This window comes from Megachile rotundata, chromosome 11 (assembly GCF_050947335.1).
Source record: "Megachile rotundata isolate GNS110a chromosome 11, iyMegRotu1, whole genome shotgun sequence".
In the NCBI taxonomy this organism is placed as follows: Eukaryota; Metazoa; Arthropoda; class Insecta; order Hymenoptera; family Megachilidae; genus Megachile; species Megachile rotundata.
In genome coordinates, this window is record NC_134993.1 from 8,946,074 (window position 1) to 8,965,204 (window position 19,131).

The 19,131-nt window shown below is 32.1% G+C and overlaps 3 protein-coding genes across 3 annotated transcripts; 1 reads left to right on the forward strand and 2 right to left on the reverse strand.

Moving 5' to 3' along the window:
* Positions 1 to 4,478: 4,478 nt before the first annotated feature.
* On the reverse strand, positions 4,479 to 12,350 carry LOC105662232 (protein spaetzle-like). Its single transcript, XM_012283265.2, has 6 exons — positions 12,220 to 12,350; positions 9,956 to 10,127; positions 9,625 to 9,821; positions 7,065 to 7,124; positions 6,836 to 6,939; positions 4,479 to 6,090 (listed from the first exon to the last, which is right to left on the reverse strand). The coding sequence occupies exons 1-6, from the start codon at positions 12,265 to 12,267 to the stop codon at positions 5,904 to 5,906; spliced, it is 768 nt and encodes a 255-aa protein (XP_012138655.1). The 5' UTR covers positions 12,268 to 12,350; the 3' UTR covers positions 4,479 to 5,903.
* On the forward strand, positions 6,090 to 12,350 carry LOC105662231 (RYamide receptor-like). Its single transcript, XM_012283263.2, has 3 exons — positions 6,090 to 6,223; positions 8,189 to 8,592; positions 12,249 to 12,350. The coding sequence occupies exons 2-3, from the start codon at positions 8,218 to 8,220 to the stop codon at positions 12,348 to 12,350; spliced, it is 477 nt and encodes a 158-aa protein (XP_012138653.2). The 5' UTR covers positions 6,090 to 6,223; positions 8,189 to 8,217.
* Positions 12,351 to 14,919: 2,569 nt separating this feature from the next.
* On the reverse strand, positions 14,920 to 19,122 carry LOC143265413 (uncharacterized). The gene is made up of 2 exons (XM_076537317.1): positions 17,022 to 19,122; positions 14,920 to 16,184 (listed from the first exon to the last, which is right to left on the reverse strand). Exons 1-2 carry the CDS (start codon positions 19,111 to 19,113, stop codon positions 15,874 to 15,876), a joined length of 2,403 nt encoding a protein of 800 aa, XP_076393432.1. The 5' UTR covers positions 19,114 to 19,122; the 3' UTR covers positions 14,920 to 15,873.
* Positions 19,123 to 19,131: the final 9 nt, after the last annotated feature.

Below are 19,131 nucleotides of genomic sequence, written 5' to 3' on the forward strand. Positions count from 1 at the left end.
TGTATTTTGTATTTTAATTTTATTTTTTAATGTGCAATTTCAGTTGTGTTTCCGGGATGTGAGACTGTTTTGCAGACTGTTTTTAAAATTGTCTGGGTCGCGATTTTGTGTTGAGAAATAAATTGGAGAGTGGAATATTACTTGTAAAGTGGTTTTCAAACTTTCAGGTTGTTAAATTTAGAAATTTCCGATTTCTTAATTTTTTAAGTTGAAATTGTCAAATTGTTGGTTACGTATCTTTCCAATATTTGTCTAATTTTCAAATTTCTACTTATCTAATTTTCTAAGTTTTCAATTTGTCAAATTTCTAATTTCCTAGTTTTATCAATTCTGAAATTTCCACTTATCTATTTTTCTAAATTTTCAACTTGTCAAATTTGCAATTTTCTAGTTTTCCCAACTCTCATATCGTCATATTTGCAAATTTCCAATTTCTGAATTTTCCTAAATCCTATGTTGTTATATTTACAAATTTCCATTTTCTAATTTTTTCAAATTTCAAATTTCCAATTGTCATCTTTAAAATTTTTAAATTATCAAATGTCCAATTATCTCCAAATTTTTCTCAAGTTTCCAAATTTTCGAATTGTCAAATTTACAGTTATTTAATTATCAAAATCTCTAAATTGTCAAATGTTCAAGTCTGTAAATTTTTTATTTTTCTTTCAAATTATTTAACTTTTAAAATTTTTGAAAGGTCAAATTTATAATTAGCTGATAACCCAAGTTATCAAATAGTATAAATTTACAAATATGTACATTTCTGTACTTCAAAACTTCAAATTATCTCATTTTTTCAATCTTCAATTTCCCAAATTTTTAATTTCCTAATTTTCAAGTTTTTACAAATTTTCTAATTTTCACAATTTTACAATTTTTCCCATTTTTAAAATTTTCCTATTGTTCTTAATTTTCCTAATTTTTCTAGTGTTCCAAATTTTCCAAATTTGCAAATGTGCAAATTGTGAAATGCTAAAATTGTAAATATAAATAAACATAAATATTTAGAACGTAAACGTTATTGGAAATTACGACGTAAAATAAGAAAACAAGGTATAGTAGATATGTAGGTAGCTTAAATTTGAATAATTTGTTCAGCAAGTTATTCGCGTGAAAATTTACAAAATTCCAGACTTTCTTCTCTGCTTATTTTTAATTCATATCATTATCATAATATTTTGATGATCATATGTTTTCCGTTTCAGTGTTTTCATACGATGAGACGAATTTCATACAGATTTGTTTAACTTTCCTCGTTATTGTTGATACTCTTTAAATCATAAATTCATGTTTTCTCATGACATGCACTTATACCATTAATCCTAACGTAGCGTGACTCATTTTTATTTAGACAAATGTAGGTACATTTTAACATAACTTAGAAATTTATGAATTCGGAAATTTGTTAAGGAATAAAGTCGAAAATATACAAGATTAAATATTTTTTATAAACAAACTTTACAGGTTTACATATTTTCTAATTTATGTGTTTGTAAACGTGGAATTTCACAAATTTTTCTTACAATTTATACAAATATAGATATTTTAAAATTTCCATCCTTCAAATTTTGTAATTTCTACTTTTTAAATTAAAAATTTATTTAGTCTAAAGTATTTAAATTTAGAAAGTTTAAATGTTGCAAAAATATCTAGTTAAATGCTATTGTTTGAGAGCAGCCATTTTGAACAACTAGGAGCCATTTTGTTTTAAGATAGCTAACATAACCTCAACTTAACGTCCCTTCATTTTATCTATTGAATTATATAGCAACAGAATAGTACTTTATACACACCCTAAAAAACACATCAATAACATAACTGTACAAATAAATAGGAGAAGGATAAAAATAATATTTTTTATATTTGCTTTATTAATCCCCTTTTAAAGGCATAGAAATCAGAATTATAAGTATACTTATCAGCCTATAAATTGACTCAAAAGCTTCTCCGTGATAAGTAGTCAAACTATATAATTTTTTCACAATTCTAACCCATCAGGAAAGTGACAATTTTGTTGAGAATTGAACAGAAATATTTGTTCTAACGGAGAGTAGGATTTTTATTAAAAGAAATGATAGAAAGAACACTTAAATAGACATGTTGGAGAATTGACGGTACATGTTTCGATTACAAAGGACATCATAGTACTGGCTACCAACACAGCCACATAGCATTGATTGACGATCAAAACAAAGGATGCACTATAACACAATGCACTGCCTATACAGTACAATCCCTAGCCATCGAACCACTATAAATTTTCAGAATTGTTCCCGTTTTCCGTAAAAGGCCAAATTGTAATTATATCATTTATTAGCTACCATGATACTGTACATAACATTAACACGTGTTAATATCTTGTAGTTCCTTTGCTTTGGTTACAGCCGCATGCCTCGTATACATTGATCACATACTTTAAATCTTCATTATTTTCCCAAATATCTGTAATTCTTTTCAACTCAGATAATATGATTGGAGAGTTGTAAACTGGTCTTTGATTAGGCAGACATTTTCTTTGGCATTCAAATTTCACCTCTAGCGCTATCGATATTCCTGACGTAAACGCACGGCCTTTAATGACTCATCACACTATTTATTATCACGATAGTAAATTACTATGTATTGTTATCAATTTAGCAATAATTTTGCATGACCTAAGAGTTTTCATTTGTGACATAATTATAGCCATAAAAGTAAAATTTTCATTAGACTGTACATTAGAAGAGCTACTTTACTGTTCCGCTATTTGTCATTTAATACACAAAAACTTGACATGATTGAAAGCTAATTATGACTAGGAATACCTACAACTGTAATTGTAGGTCCATATAATTAATTCATTTACACATTACGTAATGTTCAATAGCATTATTACTGACATTTCTATGACAAAGAGCAAACATAATTCTATTGCAATTGTGAAATCACGATAACCTGATTATTATAATTAAATCACGATAATTATGATAACTTATTCCACTTTTTACTGGCAGTAATTAATTTCTGTCCTACACAGTAACTAAGTTAATCCTTGAAGTTAAAGTATAACCATTAGCGTTAATTAGAAAATAAATTACACAAGAAAAGCATCTATCAAAAAATAAAGAAGAAATATCTAAATAAAATTAAATTTAGTATATTATCAGAGACTACAATTTTAATTACAGACTCAAATATGTAATGAAGTTTTTAATACTTTTATTTTATTCACTCTTGTTAATTATACTAAATATTTATTTATTGTTAAATTTATTAATTTATTTATTGTTACAGTTCTATTCAATTTATTTTTATTAGTTACATTTATTGTTACATCACAAATTTTTAACTTTCACTAACAAATTTTTAGAAATTTTCAGACTTCAACCAATGAAATTTCAGATATGAAGTTTTTGACAAATTATTTAATCATTTACCATTCGTCTAATAAATATTTGTGAGAAATTCAAATTATTATTCTGCATTAATTCGATTCGATAAAATATTTAACGATAATGAAATAAAAAGTGTTTGATTAAAAAAAAAAGTAACTTTATGCTCAATAGAACAATACCAAAATTTTTGTGTTAAATATGAAATTAATAATATTAAACCTAAAATTAAATATAAATTTAATAATATTAAATATAGAAATATAACGATAAGTCAAGAGATTATAGACAATAAAACATTTGTATTTTCAATTGTTTTCGAACTGTGTCACCGATAACATGGTTATCAAGTTTTCAATCGCATGTGCCTGCCTGTGACACCTGTTGTTCAACTCAGTCATTTCAAAAATGGATTCGAACACGAAGCAGAAGAAATATACGTTTGTTTTTATTTCTGTTTAAGAGATTGTGGTATAAAATAATCGTCGTTTCACGTGAATGCTTATTAAACCGCCCGAAATAAAACGCATTAACTCCTGAAAAATTATTAACAATGTCATAGTGCAAAATTAAATTATAGTGTAAAAGAAAGTGTTAAAATTTTATTTCACATATAATTCTTCTATGATTTTTATTTAACTAAACCTTGCGAACAAACTTTTAAGATATATAAAAAATAATTAACACTGTTTTTAAGCTGTTTTTTTAAAGAAATTTTGCAATGTGTAGTCAAAGAAATATTATAATGGTGAAATACGGTAGAATAATCAATAACGAAATTTTGTATTATTTAATAACAAATCTTTAAATATAAGAATTGTATGTATACACGATTCCAGCAACGTGATAAATCAATGTAAAATATATCAACTTAAGTTTAAATAAAAAAAAAAATGTAAAATATAAATTTCGTAAAATTTTGTTTTTATATTATACTCTTTTTTACGAAAATGGAATGTATAGTGAGCTACGAAAAATATAAAGATAGCATTTTCAGATATATGTATTTGTATTAACGTTACGTGATGTTTGTGAATTTTATGTCAGTGATGAAATTAAAGACAATTTACTTACCTTAAGATGGTTCTTTATATAGTAATAAGCAAGTAAATAAAAATTTTTTATTATAAATATTGTTTTTTATAAACATGTTTATGGAATGAAGTATAAAAATGCTTGTAGGATTCTCCGGGTTGCAATCGAATTATTGGCGTAACTAGATAGGGACCCTAGGGTTTAGCTTCTTAAAATATTAACCCTTCAATTCAGAAATTTAGAAAATTAAAGTTATAATTTTTCAAATTTTTGTGTTTCAAAATTTCCAAACTTTAATTCTCAAATTCACAAATTTCCAGAATCCAAATGTAGAAATCCTCAATTTACCAATTACCCAAATTTCCAGTCTTTAAATCCCTAATTTCTCAAATCCCTAAATCTCCATTTTTCTAAATCTCTGAATTCCCAAATCCTTTAATCTCTAATTTTTCAGATCTCCAAATCTCCAATTCTCTAAATCTCTAAATCCTTCAATTCCTAATTTCTCAAATCCCTAAATCTCCATTTTTCTAAATCTCTGAATTCCTAAATCCTTTAATCTCTAATTTTTCAGATCTCCAAATCTCCAATTCTCTAAATCTCTAAATCCTTCAATTTCTAATTTCTCAAATCCCTAAATCTCCATTTTTCTAAATCTCTGAATTCCTAAATCCTTTAATCTCTAATTTTTCAGATCTCCAAATCTCCAATTCTCTAAATCTCTAAATCCTTCAATTTCTAATTTCTCAAATCCATAAATCTCCATTTTTCTAAATCTCTGAATTCCTAAATCCTTTAATCTCTAATTTTTCAGATCTCCAAATCTCCAAATCTCCAATTCTCTAAATCTCTAAATCCTTCAATTTCTAATTTCTCAAATCCTCAAATCTCCATTTTCTAAATTTTTAAATTCCTAAATCCTTCAATCCTTAATTTTTCAAATCCCTAAATCTCCAATTTTCTAAATTTCTAAATCCCTAATTTCTCAAATCTCTAAATCCTTCAATCTTTAATTTCTCAAATCCCCAAATTCCTAAATCTCCAATTCTTCAAATTCCCAAATATCTCTAAACCTCTAATTTCCTAAAACATCAAACTCCCAAATATCTCTAAACTTTCAACTTCCTAAATCCTCAAATTCCCAAATTCTCAATTTTTAAGTTCTCAAATCTCCCAATATTTCAATTCAACCTTCCAAAGTATCTAAAATCTGTAAATTAATTTTGTAAATTAATGTATATTCTCAAATTCTCAAATTTCCAAAGGCCAAATGTCTTAATTCCTAGATTTCCATTCCAAAAGCCAATCATACTTAACACGAAAAATCTGCACCAACGTCACGGGACCTAACCTAACCTAGGGGTACCTAACCTAGCACAGTCCTATAAGTTACACCAATGAAACGAATAGAATCAACTTACAAAAAAAAGAACATCGAATAAAATTTAAATTTAGCAAATAATGCCAAGGCGTATTTATGTCAATTCTCCTACATCTTCAACGGTCCCCCTCGTCGTCACTGAAACCAACATGGCAGCAACAACTTGCTGCCAACTTAAATGGCTCACGGTCCACCCTACTGCCGCTCATCGCGTAAAGTTCACGGAAAATGTATTTCTGTTTACACGTGGTAACATAATTCAGAGCGAAGCCATTAATTATGCTGCATGCTGTGCCCTCGTTTCTGCAAAATACGAAATTTTTAATTGCATTAACACGTATTTTAATGGTTGAACAGCAAGAGTTTGCTGTTTCATCGAAACATCGATGAGATAAATCGGGAAAAAAGTGATTTTCGCTGGAGAGTTTGTTGAAAGGTTAGTGGGAGGATGTTATCTTCGCTGACGAGAGTAAATATTGTATTTTTGTACTTTAGGGAAAGTGTGGCGAAGTAAGCAGAGATTTAAAGCCAGAAAGTCTGAAACCTACTTTAAAACGGGGGAGTGATTGTATGGGGGATTTGCAATATGGTTGGTGAATTCTTCATTGGGATTTTAGACGAGAGGCTGTTAAGCCCGTAATCTATAATTTTTTAGGCAGTTATGTCATTTACAGCTACCTCATTATTGCTACAATGTTAAGGCAACTAAAGAATGTTAAAATGCTTTGCTTTCAGCAATTCTTGTAATTATTGAACCCAACATTTCAGTGAAAATACGAGTCTGGTTTATTATGTTCCAATTGTAGTGTGCGTCACGTGACACGTAGTTGTAGGGCAAGGATTAACAAAAAATTATTAAACAGTGCAAATAATATGGAAAACGAAGTTGTTAATTATATAGAGCACGGAGAGTACGGAATACTTATAGAATTGTCCACAAGTTTGACATCCTCCACAATTCACAGACAAAAATCCGTAGAGAATCTATGGAAATCTGTTGATATCTCGTTTGAGACACGCAACTGGTATAAAATAATGAAATACTTACTGGCAAAGTTCTACCAATACTCCCTGCGTGAAGTTAGGCGTGTTGACAATATACATCCAATCGCCGGTTACAGTTTGTCCTAACTTTGGATATATGACTCTTCTCTGAAATTGTTATAACGACGTATATAATATTGAAAGAAATGAAATAGACTTTGAAAATAAGCAATCAGTAAAAGTATACGTTAGTATAGTAATCAGTAATTATAAATATAAAATTTGCTACATACATAGGACATACATAGTTGATCCGCTTCATTAACGTTCGACTTGCTTTTGATGAATTCCGACTGAAAATGATTAAAGCTATTATTATATCTTCTGCAACCACTTAAATTTTTACTTGAAACATTTTTGGTAATGAATAATTTAGAAAATAATTGCGTGTTTTACTTTCAACGCAAAAGTGTTCACAAGTAGATTTTCGACGCTGAAACTTGGTCATCAATCAAATCTTATGAAATGTAACGCAAAACTGACTATTCGATATCACCAAGACAACCTTAGTAAGTTTTAATATAATATTGCATTATAATGCAGGTATCTCTAAAGTCCGACCACATCCTTATATTTCGGAAACGGCTTTAAATATGGAAAAATGTTTCGGACGAAAGTCGTAGGATATCAAGGAACATAAGATGGCAACAATTTGATCCTGGATGGTCTGAAAGTCGATCTTCAGTTTCTTAAATAGAACCCCATTTTTTATTGCATGTAGTCATTTAAAAATACGACCTATGTTTTTTGTGCAAGTCACCCCCAAGATATGAAGCTTCAAAGTTGACATACCGTCGACATTTACATAATCCAAGGTGCACGGCGCGAAGGGTGCACTATCAGATTTACGCCACCTATATGTCAACTTTGAAGCTTCATAGCTTGAGAGTGACTTGCACGAAAAACATAGGTAGTGTTTTACATTAATTATATTTTATATTAAATTATATTAATTTTCAGAGAGCAATTAGAACTTAAGATTCTTGGAACGTGAAAACCGTGAAACTTCTCGAAACATTAAGTTCCGAGTTTCATAAGTACTTTCAGATTCATGATAAGAAGGAATTCTTTTGACATGATTTGACTCAGATGTTAACATGATATCCGTATCGAGATCTTTATTTAATCTTGATCTCGAACATAGACTACTCAATCATGATCACAAACATAGTCATAGATTTCCTCATAATCTCAAACATAGATCTGTACTCAATCATGATGTCAAACATAAATCTATTCTTCTCCTCTTTAAGCAAAATTTTGCCCATATCAAAGTTTTTTCTGGACGCTTTGATGTTTGAATGATTCTCTCGGTTAACTGCATCCACGTTTTGATGAATTTTTTGCGTTCTTCCAGATCAGGCTATTCTGCAGAGACGTGTCACAATGAAGAGCAACCAAGGGAACAGTTGGGTGAACCTGCAGGACAGCGAATGGAACGTAACGAATCTTTTGGACGGGATGGGTTGCGATTATTTCACGGGCACGTACCGCATATTCTCGACCAGGTGGTTCCAGGGTATCATTTACTTCTTCTACAGTGCTATCTTCGTGGTTGCGTTAGCCGGAAACGGTTTAGTCTGCTACGTTGTGTACAGCAGCCCCCGAATGAAGACTGTGACAAACGTCTTCATCGTGAACCTCGCATTTGGGGACATACTGATAGCTCTCTTCTGCGTTCCGCCGAGCTTCATCAGCATTTTGATACTGCAGTATTGGCCGTTTGGCCAGGAATTTTGTCCCACGGTCAGTTACTTGCAGGTACGTTCAATTTTTCAACTTCTTACTTTATGTTATCAAACACACCTTAACATTAACAAGATTAAAGTCGCTACACTGAAAAGTTAATAACAACGAAAGATTGAAAACTATACTTCTGAAAAGCCTGTACACCTTGATCTCAACATATTATGAAAAACACCTCTCGAATAATGTTTACAAAAAGCGACTATTGTTTACTGAAAAGTTATTAAGAAACATCAAAATTATAAAGAAAGATCAATATGTACAGATATCAACCCATGAGCTGGCGCGTGAAAGTAAAATAAGCTCTCTAACGCTTCGTTACATTTCGGCAAATACGAATAATGACAATAACAACTGCAGCAATTCGCACTATATCTCGCGACGTTTGCCTGCCATTTTTCGACTAATAGCGACCACGAGAGCCAACACTACCGCCGAAAATACGTGTGAGCCGTCCATTTTAATATTCCAATTGGATCCGTAGCTCTTCTAAACACCTGGGTCAGCCTCTTCACGCGCCAACTCGTGGGTTGACATCTGTACACTGCAATTTGCCCGGAAATCTGAACTTTGCCATAGGCATAGTGTTTATATTAATTACTCGTTTTAGTATTGAAGCGGACATATAGGCACGACTCTTCCCCCCTGTACCCTCCCTATAAAATATAACCTAACCTAATCACATTGTTATGTTGGCGCTCTGTTTTTTAGCTCTGAACCCAACAAAACTAGGTTTATTTTGTCGCACATTTTCACAATCTCTTTCTAAACAGAACTAATGCTTGTACGTGAATGTTGGACAGTATACATTATGAAGTGCATTACTCTCAGGTAAAATAGGTTCCTTGGTTTTTATAGGAAGTAATTCGATAATGACAGTAACAACGGAGGTTCTATTTAAGAAATTGAAGATGTTCCTTCAAAGGACCATTGAAGGTCAAATTGTGACCACCACCTTATGTCTCCCTTGATATTTTATAACTGTCTGAAATATTTTTCCATATTATGTCCTATAAGGATTGGACTTTAGATCCTGTGCACACTGACCGTGTCATCGATCTGGTATCTCCGAATTCCTGGATACTTTTCAATCACTGAGTCCACTAAACCCGTCGGATAATTCGGGACATCTTCGCAAAGTAGCTGTCCGTTGCATTGAGGCATGTTCTCAGATCTTGATGCAATCACTTGATCAAGTTGATCGGGAAAAACTATTTCCCTCTGCTTACCGTAGCCTATCTTTCCTAAACAAATTAATGAGTAGAAGCCAAATTTAATTAATCAAAAGCTAAATTTAGGTTCAAACGTGTTTGGTAAGGTGACTATAGATTTTATGTAACTTGAATAGAACTTGTTATCGAGAAAGAAAATAACAAACCACTCGTGTAGTCTGCGTTCATGGAATCCTGGTTGAATCGTGGTCGTCCTATAACAGAGCGTTCTTTCCTGTTGCTGTTGTTGTCGTTAATCGAAATTCGGCCATCGATACTTCGCTTTTCTGTGGCAGTTCGTGGGAGACGTGGAGAGGAGACGACGACATTTATGAAAACCTTGAAACAAAAGAAACAATTTAATTTTACATTTGATTGCAATAGAGGATTCATTTTTTGATTCTGCGTTGGTTAGATATTTAAATTTTCAAGTTTTCTATTTGTCACGTTTCAAATTCTTCAATTCTTCACTTTTTAAGCTTTTAAGTTTTCAAATTTTCTATTTGGCAAAATTCTAAATTTCTAAATTTTTCACTTCTTAAATTTTCAAATTTTCAAGTTGTCTGTTTATCAAACTTCTACATTCCTAAATTTTGCATTTCTCAAATTTTCAAATTTCCAAATTTTCCGTTTATCATTTTTCCAAATCCCTAAATTCTTCATTTTTCAATTTTTCAATTTTTCAATTTTTCAATTTTTCAATTTTTCAATTTTTCAATTTTTCAATTTTTCAATTTTTCAATTTTTCAATTTTTCAATTTTACAATTTTTCAATTTTTCAATTTTTCAATTTTTCAATTTTTCAATTTTTCAATTTTTCAATTTTTCAATTTTCCATTTTTTCAATTTTTCAATTTTTCAAATTTGCAAGTTTGCCAATTGTTCTAAAGTCACCTTCTTGGTGGCAATATAACAAGAGTCTATTACAGCCCCATTATTCAAACACGTTCCAAATACACATTTTTACAAAATAACATCATAATAATTCACTTAATTTAGGAATGTATCTACATATCTCTGTTTCCAATACACGTAAATTCTAAATTACTTCTCATATCTGTAATATTGTGTTTTCATAAATGAAATATTGTAAATAAAATTCAATTAAAACACAATTCGATCAATGACTCGACGTAACAAGGAAAATTAGCAAGAGAGGGGACCCATAAATATTTTTTACTGAAACAATATCTAATCTTAACGACGACCGGTACAAGAAGGTTAAAGTTCTCCGTAATCAAAAGGCTAACTGTTGCTTTGAGAAGTTCAGTCAGTTACGAAGACAGCTAGTACATAGTTAAAGGTTTGGCTACGGTTTTTGTTTCACTGTGAAGAGTTTCGAACGTCATCCTGTAGTTAAACTGTCAGATACACGAACAAACCTAAACAGCTTTTATTTGCATAAACTTTAACTGTAACTGCTAACTATTAACTAGTAACAGGGTAATGTAATAGGGTAATTTTGGATTTTGCTTTGATTTTGGAGATGATGTATGTTTATATGAATTACAGACGTGTGTGTGTGTGTGTTTAATTTCTATAAGCTTCTATTATATAATTTTTCTGTTATTTAATTTCTACAACATTTATATATTTTTCTATATTCCTTTATATTTTCTACATTTTTCTATATTTTTTTACATAATAATATAAAGTTTATATTTTATGATTTTTTACATTTTCTACAATTTCTACAATTCGTACATTTTCCTACATATCTACAATTTTATACTCATTTCAACATTTCAACATTTCTGTGTTTTCTACATTTTCTATATTTTTAACATTTTCTACATTTTCTACATTTTCTACATTTTCTACATTTTCTACATTTTCTACATTTTCTACATTTCAACATTTCTATATTTTCTACATTTTCTATATTTCAACATTTCTATATTTCCTACATTTTCTACACGTTCTACATTTTCTACATTTTATACATTTCAACATTTCTATATTTTCTACATTTTCTATATTTCAACATTTTTATATTTTCTACATTTTATACATTTTCTATATTTTCTATATTTTCTACATTATCTACATTATCTACATTTTCTACATTTCAACATTTTCTATATTTCAACATTTCTATATTTTCTACATTTTCTACATTTTCTGCATTTCTTACATTTTCCACATTTTTTAAGTATTTTTGTCAATTCAACATTTTCCCACAATTTCACATTCGTACAATACTATATTTCTAAATACAAAATAATCTAAGTAAACAATTCCATATTTCTGAATATAAAATTGTTTTAAATAAACAATTCTCTGTTTCCAAATATAAAATTGATCTAAATGTACAATTCTATATTTCCAAATATAAAATATATTTATATCTAAACCTTCAAACTTGAAATACATCAAAGAATTCCATCAAATCAACTCAGAAACCTTATTTGTAAATTTTCACAACACTCACCACAACGACGGTTGCAATCCAAATTGCAGGAGGAACCTTTGCAGCCATTTTGCGCCGACAAAGCAGTGCCCTTCCTTCTACTTCCTTCAACGAACCTTTCAAACAACTGGAAATACTCTTTGTTAATATAACTCTGTTAATGTAATGAAATACTCTTCGATCGAGTAGCAAACCGACTGTTAGTCACGAAAGTGACAGCATGAATAATTTATCCGCGTGAGATTTGATACTTTTTTCATGGTTAATGCTTCCCCTCTTACTGTTATCAACATCCGTCTCATTATTTTGAATCTTGATATTGGAACCCACTTCCCATTCTAAAAGGAAATCTCTTCTATAAATTCATGTAACGTATTTGTAAAAAACTGTGCTATAAATACGATAATTGCGATAATAGATTATCTTTGTTCGTTTAATTATACGAAAGGGATATATTTGTGTTTCATATCGTGATGTACGCGTGGACGTTAATGAAACTTTTTCTTATGCGAGCGAATTCGTGAAACGGTTTAATTAAAAATAAACCACTTCTGCGCAAGACAAACTGCGAGTCGGGTAAAGATGTATTTGGAGAACACTTTGGATTTCCTGTTAAAGAGCACGCTGCGGTTGGGACAGTTACCGCAAAAGAATTAAACAGATTAAGAGCAACGATAACATGTTAGCCTAAGCAGAGTGCAGACGGGAAGTGGACGGATAACTAATTTCAATTAAAACTAATTGCAAATGAAAAATTTCAATTTTAGATATTAATTTTAATATTGATATTAATTTTAAGTTTCATTGAAATTCGTATAGATTTACAAAATATAAATATTATTTTAATTTTAAATATAATTTTAGTTTCAATTGTAATTTCAATTTTAATTATAATTAGAATTCATTGAAATTTCAATATGAAATTGATTTTAATTTTAATTTGTAATTTTAATGTGAACTTTAAGGTTAATTAAAATTCACTGCAATTACAAAATTTGTATTTTATGATAAATTTCATGACTTAATTTTATGTTTATTCAAAATTTATGACATTTATAAAATTTTGATATTATTTCAATTTTGATTATAATTAGAATTCATTGAAATTTCAATATGAAATTGATTTTAATTTTAATTAATAATTTTAATATAAACTTCAAGTTTAATTAAAATTGATTAGAATCATAAAATTTCTATTTCATGTTAAATTTAATTTTATGAGACATAAAACGTTTCAACAATATTTTGATTATTATTGAAATTTGTTTTGAATTTTATTTTGTAATCTTGATTTTGAATTTCAATTCTGATTAAAACATTTCATTTTAATTTTAACTTGAAGTTCTATTTTAATTTTTATTCTAGGTCTAGTTTTAATTACAATGTCAGATTAAAATATAAGATTAATTTTTTGTAATTCAATTTATTAATGTATCACTTTACGTATGTACATATATACAATTTTTACAAGATTACATGTCACAATTTTTACAATTTTTACCATTACATATCGCATCTCTCTACTGTTTCATCGATTTATTTCATATTTTTCACACTTCTATATCATAAAAAGTATCTAAAAAATCTGTCCTTTTCTAAAAAGCACTATAATACCATGAAATTTACATTTATCTACAGGGTGGTTCATTAACTCCATTACCAAAGCAATTTTCTGACGTTCATATTTTAAAACATTCCAAAATCATTAATATTTTTTTCAACATAACTATACAGAGTGTCTTACAATTAGTGTAGGTCCCGGAAATAGGCGGCAGCTGACGCGATTCTGAATAAGATTTCCCTTTGCAAAAATGGTGTTTGAAGCTCCGTTTTTGAATTATTAAGAAAAAACACGGACTAATCAGAGCGCGAGGATTGCGCGTGCGTAGATGCGAGAGCGGCAGCTTCGGATAACGCGTAGTTATCCAACGCGTGGTAATGCAACGCGTAGTAATGCAACGTGTGGTAATGCAACGCGTGGTAATCCTACGCGTAGTAATCCAACGCGTAGTAATACGACGTTTAGTAATCTAGCGTGTGGATATCCAACGCGTAGTAATCTAGCGCGTGCATGTTCAATGCGTAGTAATCCAACGCGTAAGAATGCAACGCGTGGTAATTCCAAACGTAGGAATCTGATGCGTGGTAATCTAACGCGTAGTAATCCAGCGTGTGGATATCCAACGTGTAGTAATCCAGCGCGTGGATATTCAACGGGTAGTAGTTCAACACGTAGTAATGCAACGCGAAGTAATGCAACGTGTGGTAATGCAACGCGTGGTAATCCTACGCGTAGTAATCCAACGCGTAGTAATACAACGTGTAGTAATCCAGCGTGTGGATATCCAACGCGTAGTAATCTAGCGCGTGCATATTCAACGCGTAGTAATCCAACGCGCAATAATGCAACGCGTAGTAATTCTAAGTATAGGAATCTGATGCGTGGTAATCTAACGCGCAGTAATCCAGCGTGTGGATATCCAACGCGTAGTAATCCAGCGCGTGGATATTCAACGGGTAGTAGTTCAACACATAGTAATGCAACGCGTAGTAACGCAACGTGTGGTAATGCAACACGTGGTGATCCTACGCGTAGTAATTCAACGCGTAGTAATACAACGTGTAGTAATCCAGCGTGTGGATATCCAACGCGTAGTAATCCAGCGCGTGCATGTTCAATGCGTAGTAATCCAACGCGTAATAATGCAACGCGTGGTAATTCCAAGCGTAGGAATTTGATGCGTGGTAATCTAACGCGTAGTAATCCAGCGTGAGGATATCCAACGCGTAGTAATCCAGCTCGTGGATATTCAACGGGTAGTAGTTCAACACGTAGTAATGCAACGCGTAGTAATGCAACGTGTGGTAATGCAACGCGTGGTAATCCTACGCGTAGTAATCCAACGCGTAGTAATACAACATGTAGTAATCCAGCGTGTGGATATCCAACGCGTAGTAATCCAGCGCGTGGATATTCAACGGGTAGTAGTTCAACGCGTAGTAATGCAACGCATAGTAGTGCAACGCGTAGTAATGCAACGCGTGGTAATTCTAAGCGTAGGAATCTAACGCGTGGTAATCTAACGCGTAGTTAACCAACGCGTAGTAATCTAACGTATAATAATCCTCTCGCTCTGATTGGTCCGTATTTTTCCTTAATAATTCAAAAATGAAGCTTCAAACCCCATTTTTGCAAAGGGAAATCTTATTCAGAATCACGTCAGCTATCGCCCATTTCAGGGACCTACACTAATTGTGAGACACCCTGTATATTGTTTTACACAGATCAATTCCATGAAATATTTTACCCAAAGTATCAAGAAATATTTATTAATATGTGAGATATTTTAAATTCGAGCATTTTACAAAACAGTTCAAAATATCTCACAAACTTACATTTTTTATAATATACCCTACTTCTTTCTTGCACATAATACTCCACAGAATCGATTTATGAAAAAGAATATAGTTTCCTTGAAAAAAACACCGATGACCTTGAAATCTCAAAAAGTTCAAACTTGAGCACACAATTCTTTTTTTGTGCAAATCTTTACATCATACTTTTTGAATTAAATATTTAATTCTTTTGAATGTTTTTTTTTGTATTATTAATAGTAATTAATAAAGAACTATTGCTTTGTATCAGAGTCACTGAAACACCCTGTATAGACGTGTTTACCTATTTCTCAAATACTCATCATCGTTTTCTGCAACGTATTTCTTTAAAGACGATTCAAAGTCTTTTTCAGGTATTTTGTCGACGTAATTTTCTTTCGCGGTTTCAATCGTTTCTTTACCGTTAACGAGAACGAGATAACAAGTTGTTGGATTGTCTTTTTCACTGTCTTCTTCGGTAGTTTCTTTCTGTTCTGGTTTTTCTAATACAATTTCAGGGAATTCCAAGGTCCACGTTTTGGTGCCACCTATGTGATACGCTGTGAAAGCCTCGGTTGGCCATTCTGGACCAGGTTTCTTCTTCACTTTGACTGAAAAAGGAATTAAATAGATGTAATATTGTACGTCTTGTAGTTATACTTGTTATTTAATTTTTATTAGTTGTTAAGTTGTGTTTTTTGTAAATAGAGGAATGCAGTATTCTATGTTTAGACATTTCAATTTTTCAATTTTTCAATTTTTCAATTTTTCAATTTTTCAATTTTTCAATTTTTCAATTTTTCAATTTTTCAATTTTCAATCTTTCAATTTCTCAATCCTTCGACTTCTCAATTTTTCAATTTCACAATCTTTCAATTTCTCAATCTTCCAATTTTCAATCTTTCTTCAAACTTTTCAACTGTTCAATTTTTCCAATTATTTTTAATTTTCCAATATTCCAATTTTTATATTTTTTTATTTGTCCATTTTTGAATTTTCAAATTTTTCAATTATTAATTCACTCAATTATTCAATTATTCAATTATTCAATTATTCCATTATTCCATTATTCCACTATTCAAGTATTCAATTATTTAATTTTCCAGTTATCCAGTTATTCAATTATTCAATTATTCAAACATTTTTTTAATTAAACGTGAAAATTTGTACATTTGTAAAATTTGAAAAACTGAAAGTTATTAGAAATTTGAAAATTGGACATTGCTGAATATATCAAATAGGAAAAATTGTCATTTCTCAGTTAGCTGTATTACATGAAATTTAAATGACCCTGTAAAACATTCTAAACTTTTGTTTCCATTTTCCACATTTCTCTTCGTGATAATATATCAAGAATGTATTTATCAATCTTGACTACCCAACCCTAATTCATATCACGACTTTATCAGCTCCTCATTAAATAAATTGATTACCATTTTTTACATTACCTCTAGTAGTTTTCGAGTCCTCATCCTCGTCGTCATCTTCAGAAGCTCTACTCGTAGTCTTTATATTTCGTGTTACATCCTCATCAGCTAAAGTATCCAAAGTATCCAGAACGTTTTCATACTCCGAGACTGCCTCAACACTTTCATCGTCATCAATCAAATCTTGACTTCTTTTCACTACATGACTTCCTTCATGTTCACCATAATCGTTTCCTATACATATCTCAAATTTTCTGGTAACAAAATACTCCTCCATCGAAATCGTACTCTCAGTAGGCCACTGCAAGACATTTTCCTCGTCCACATTTTTTGCTTCGCAGTCATTCCATTCACTGTCTTCGCTACTTTCATCAGCTCCCAAAATGGATCTCTTCCTGTACCTATCTTCCTCATTTCGCAGCGACTGGGTGACATATTCGTTCACGAACGTGTAACTAAAATTGTCATACATCGCAATAACTTCATTCACTCGTGTCTGTTCAGGATCTCCCTCGTTTACTTCACAATCGATATCTTCCGGATAACCGCGTTTGACTCGATCCCTCACAGACTTTCTCCCATGAGGGCTTTCCGTCCATTCATGTCCTTCCAGATTTAAACCGTTTATTTTAATCCTCTGCTCTATCGATCCCCCCATTTTATTCGGCAGACAAACTCTTTCCGTCACCACATGTTCGCTGTACTTCCCCAAAGGTTTCTTCAGGACGTTAAAGCACAGCTTCGTGGTGTCGTAATCCTCCTCCTCTTCCTCCTCCACGTGCAGGTCGGATCTGCTACTGCCTTCTCTCTTTGTTGTTTCCCGAATGTCGAACGTTGTCTCCACGGGTGGCGGCTGCGTCAAAGATGGCGTCGACCGAGTCTCCTCAGACTCCATCTGCCGCAACTTTTCCTCGAACTCCTCTTTCTCCTTCTGCAGTCTACGCCGCCTTTCCTCCAACCGCTCCTCTCGTGTCTTCAAATCCTTCTCCTGGTCGTCCAACTTCTTCTCCAAACTCCTCACCTCCTGCTCAAGCATATCCGGTGTTGTAATTATGGTAGTTCTCACCGTTGTTTCAGGCCTTGTTGGCCTCGTGACGCTTGCAGGCGTTGAGGATTTCAGTTTCAGGCGACGCTCCATCGTCTCGTTTAGCCGTCTCGCTTTTTCGTGCTCCCAGTTCTCTTCTTCTGCTTCCAGTTCTTCTTCTTTTGTTAGCAACTCCTCTTTGGTCTTCTCTAGCTCTTCGAGCTTCTTCAGCAGCTCTATTTTCAGCTCCTGGTGACGAGTTCTTTTCTGAGTCTCGTCTGTTGTCATAGGCACTTTGTATGTGGTCGAAATAACTTCATGGGTCATCATTTTTGTACGGTCCTCCATTTTTGTAGTACGATTCTCCATTTCTGTACTACTTAGACTAACTTCCAGAGTGCTCTCTTCAGTTTCAAAGTAGTCGAACGGCAGATGCTCCGTTGTGAACTCGGTGGTGGACGGCAGGGTGTACGTGAAGGTTGTAACACCTTCCTTCAGGGTAGAAGTCACATTACCTGTCTCCACTTCAAACTTCGTTATTTCAGCAGTCCAACTGACTGTGCTAACTGACTCCATAGTTGTTTCTGTATGAACCGTCAAACTGACCCTACTAACTGGCTCCAAGGTTTCCGTCAGAGCCGTTGGAGTTCCTGTTGCAGACGTGATGGTTGATTCTTTTGATGTAATAGTAACCGCCACGTGAATGATGCTTTCAGTCGTGGCATTTTCTTCTACGTAGTCTTGCCAGATTGGGGAAATTATTTCTGTGGTTTCTTCTTCGTATTCTTCTTCGTCGTAGGATTCTTTGTAGTCTTTTCCGTATTCTACGTCGTATATTGTTTCTGTTTCGGCGTATTCGGGTGTTGTGAACATTTTGGTAACCTCTGGAGAGGGTATTGTAATTTCAGGCGTGGAAATTGTAACTTCAGGAGGAGGGATTGTAAGTTCAGGAGAAGAGAGTGTAACTTCAGGTGAAGTTGTAAATTCTGGAGGAGAGATTGTAATTTCTGGTGGAGGAACTGTGAGTTCAGCAGAAGGTGTAACTTCAAGGGAAGAAATGGTTGTGATTTCAGGAGAAGAAATTGTCATTTCAGGAGAAGAAATTGT

Excerpts from the sequence above, each read along its gene's own strand:
- LOC105662232 (XM_012283265.2), bottom strand. The coding sequence starts at position 12,267 with ATGGCTGCAAAGGTTCCTCCTGCAATTTGGATTGCAACCGTCGTTGTG. Across the intron at positions 6,940-7,064 it reads ATCAACTATGTATGTCCTAT|AGAAGAGTCATATATCCAAA; the intron begins GTATGTAGCAAA and ends TAACAATTTCAG. Across the intron at positions 6,091-6,835 it reads GTATTGGTAGAACTTTGCCA|AAACGAGGGCACAGCATGCA; the intron begins GTAAGTATTTCA and ends CGTATTTTGCAG.
- LOC143265413 (XM_076537317.1), bottom strand. The coding sequence starts at position 19,113 with ATGACAATTTCTTCTCCTGAAATCACAACCATTTCTTCCCTTGAAGTT. Across the intron at positions 16,185-17,021 it reads GGACTCGAAAACTACTAGAG|TCAAAGTGAAGAAGAAACCT; the intron begins GTAATGTAAAAA and ends TTCCTTTTTCAG.
- LOC105662231 (XM_012283263.2), top strand. The coding sequence starts at position 8,218 with ATGAAGAGCAACCAAGGGAACAGTTGGGTGAACCTGCAGGACAGCGAA. Across the intron at positions 8,593-12,248 it reads CCACGGTCAGTTACTTGCAG|GAGGAACCTTTGCAGCCATT; the intron begins GTACGTTCAATT and ends TCCAAATTGCAG.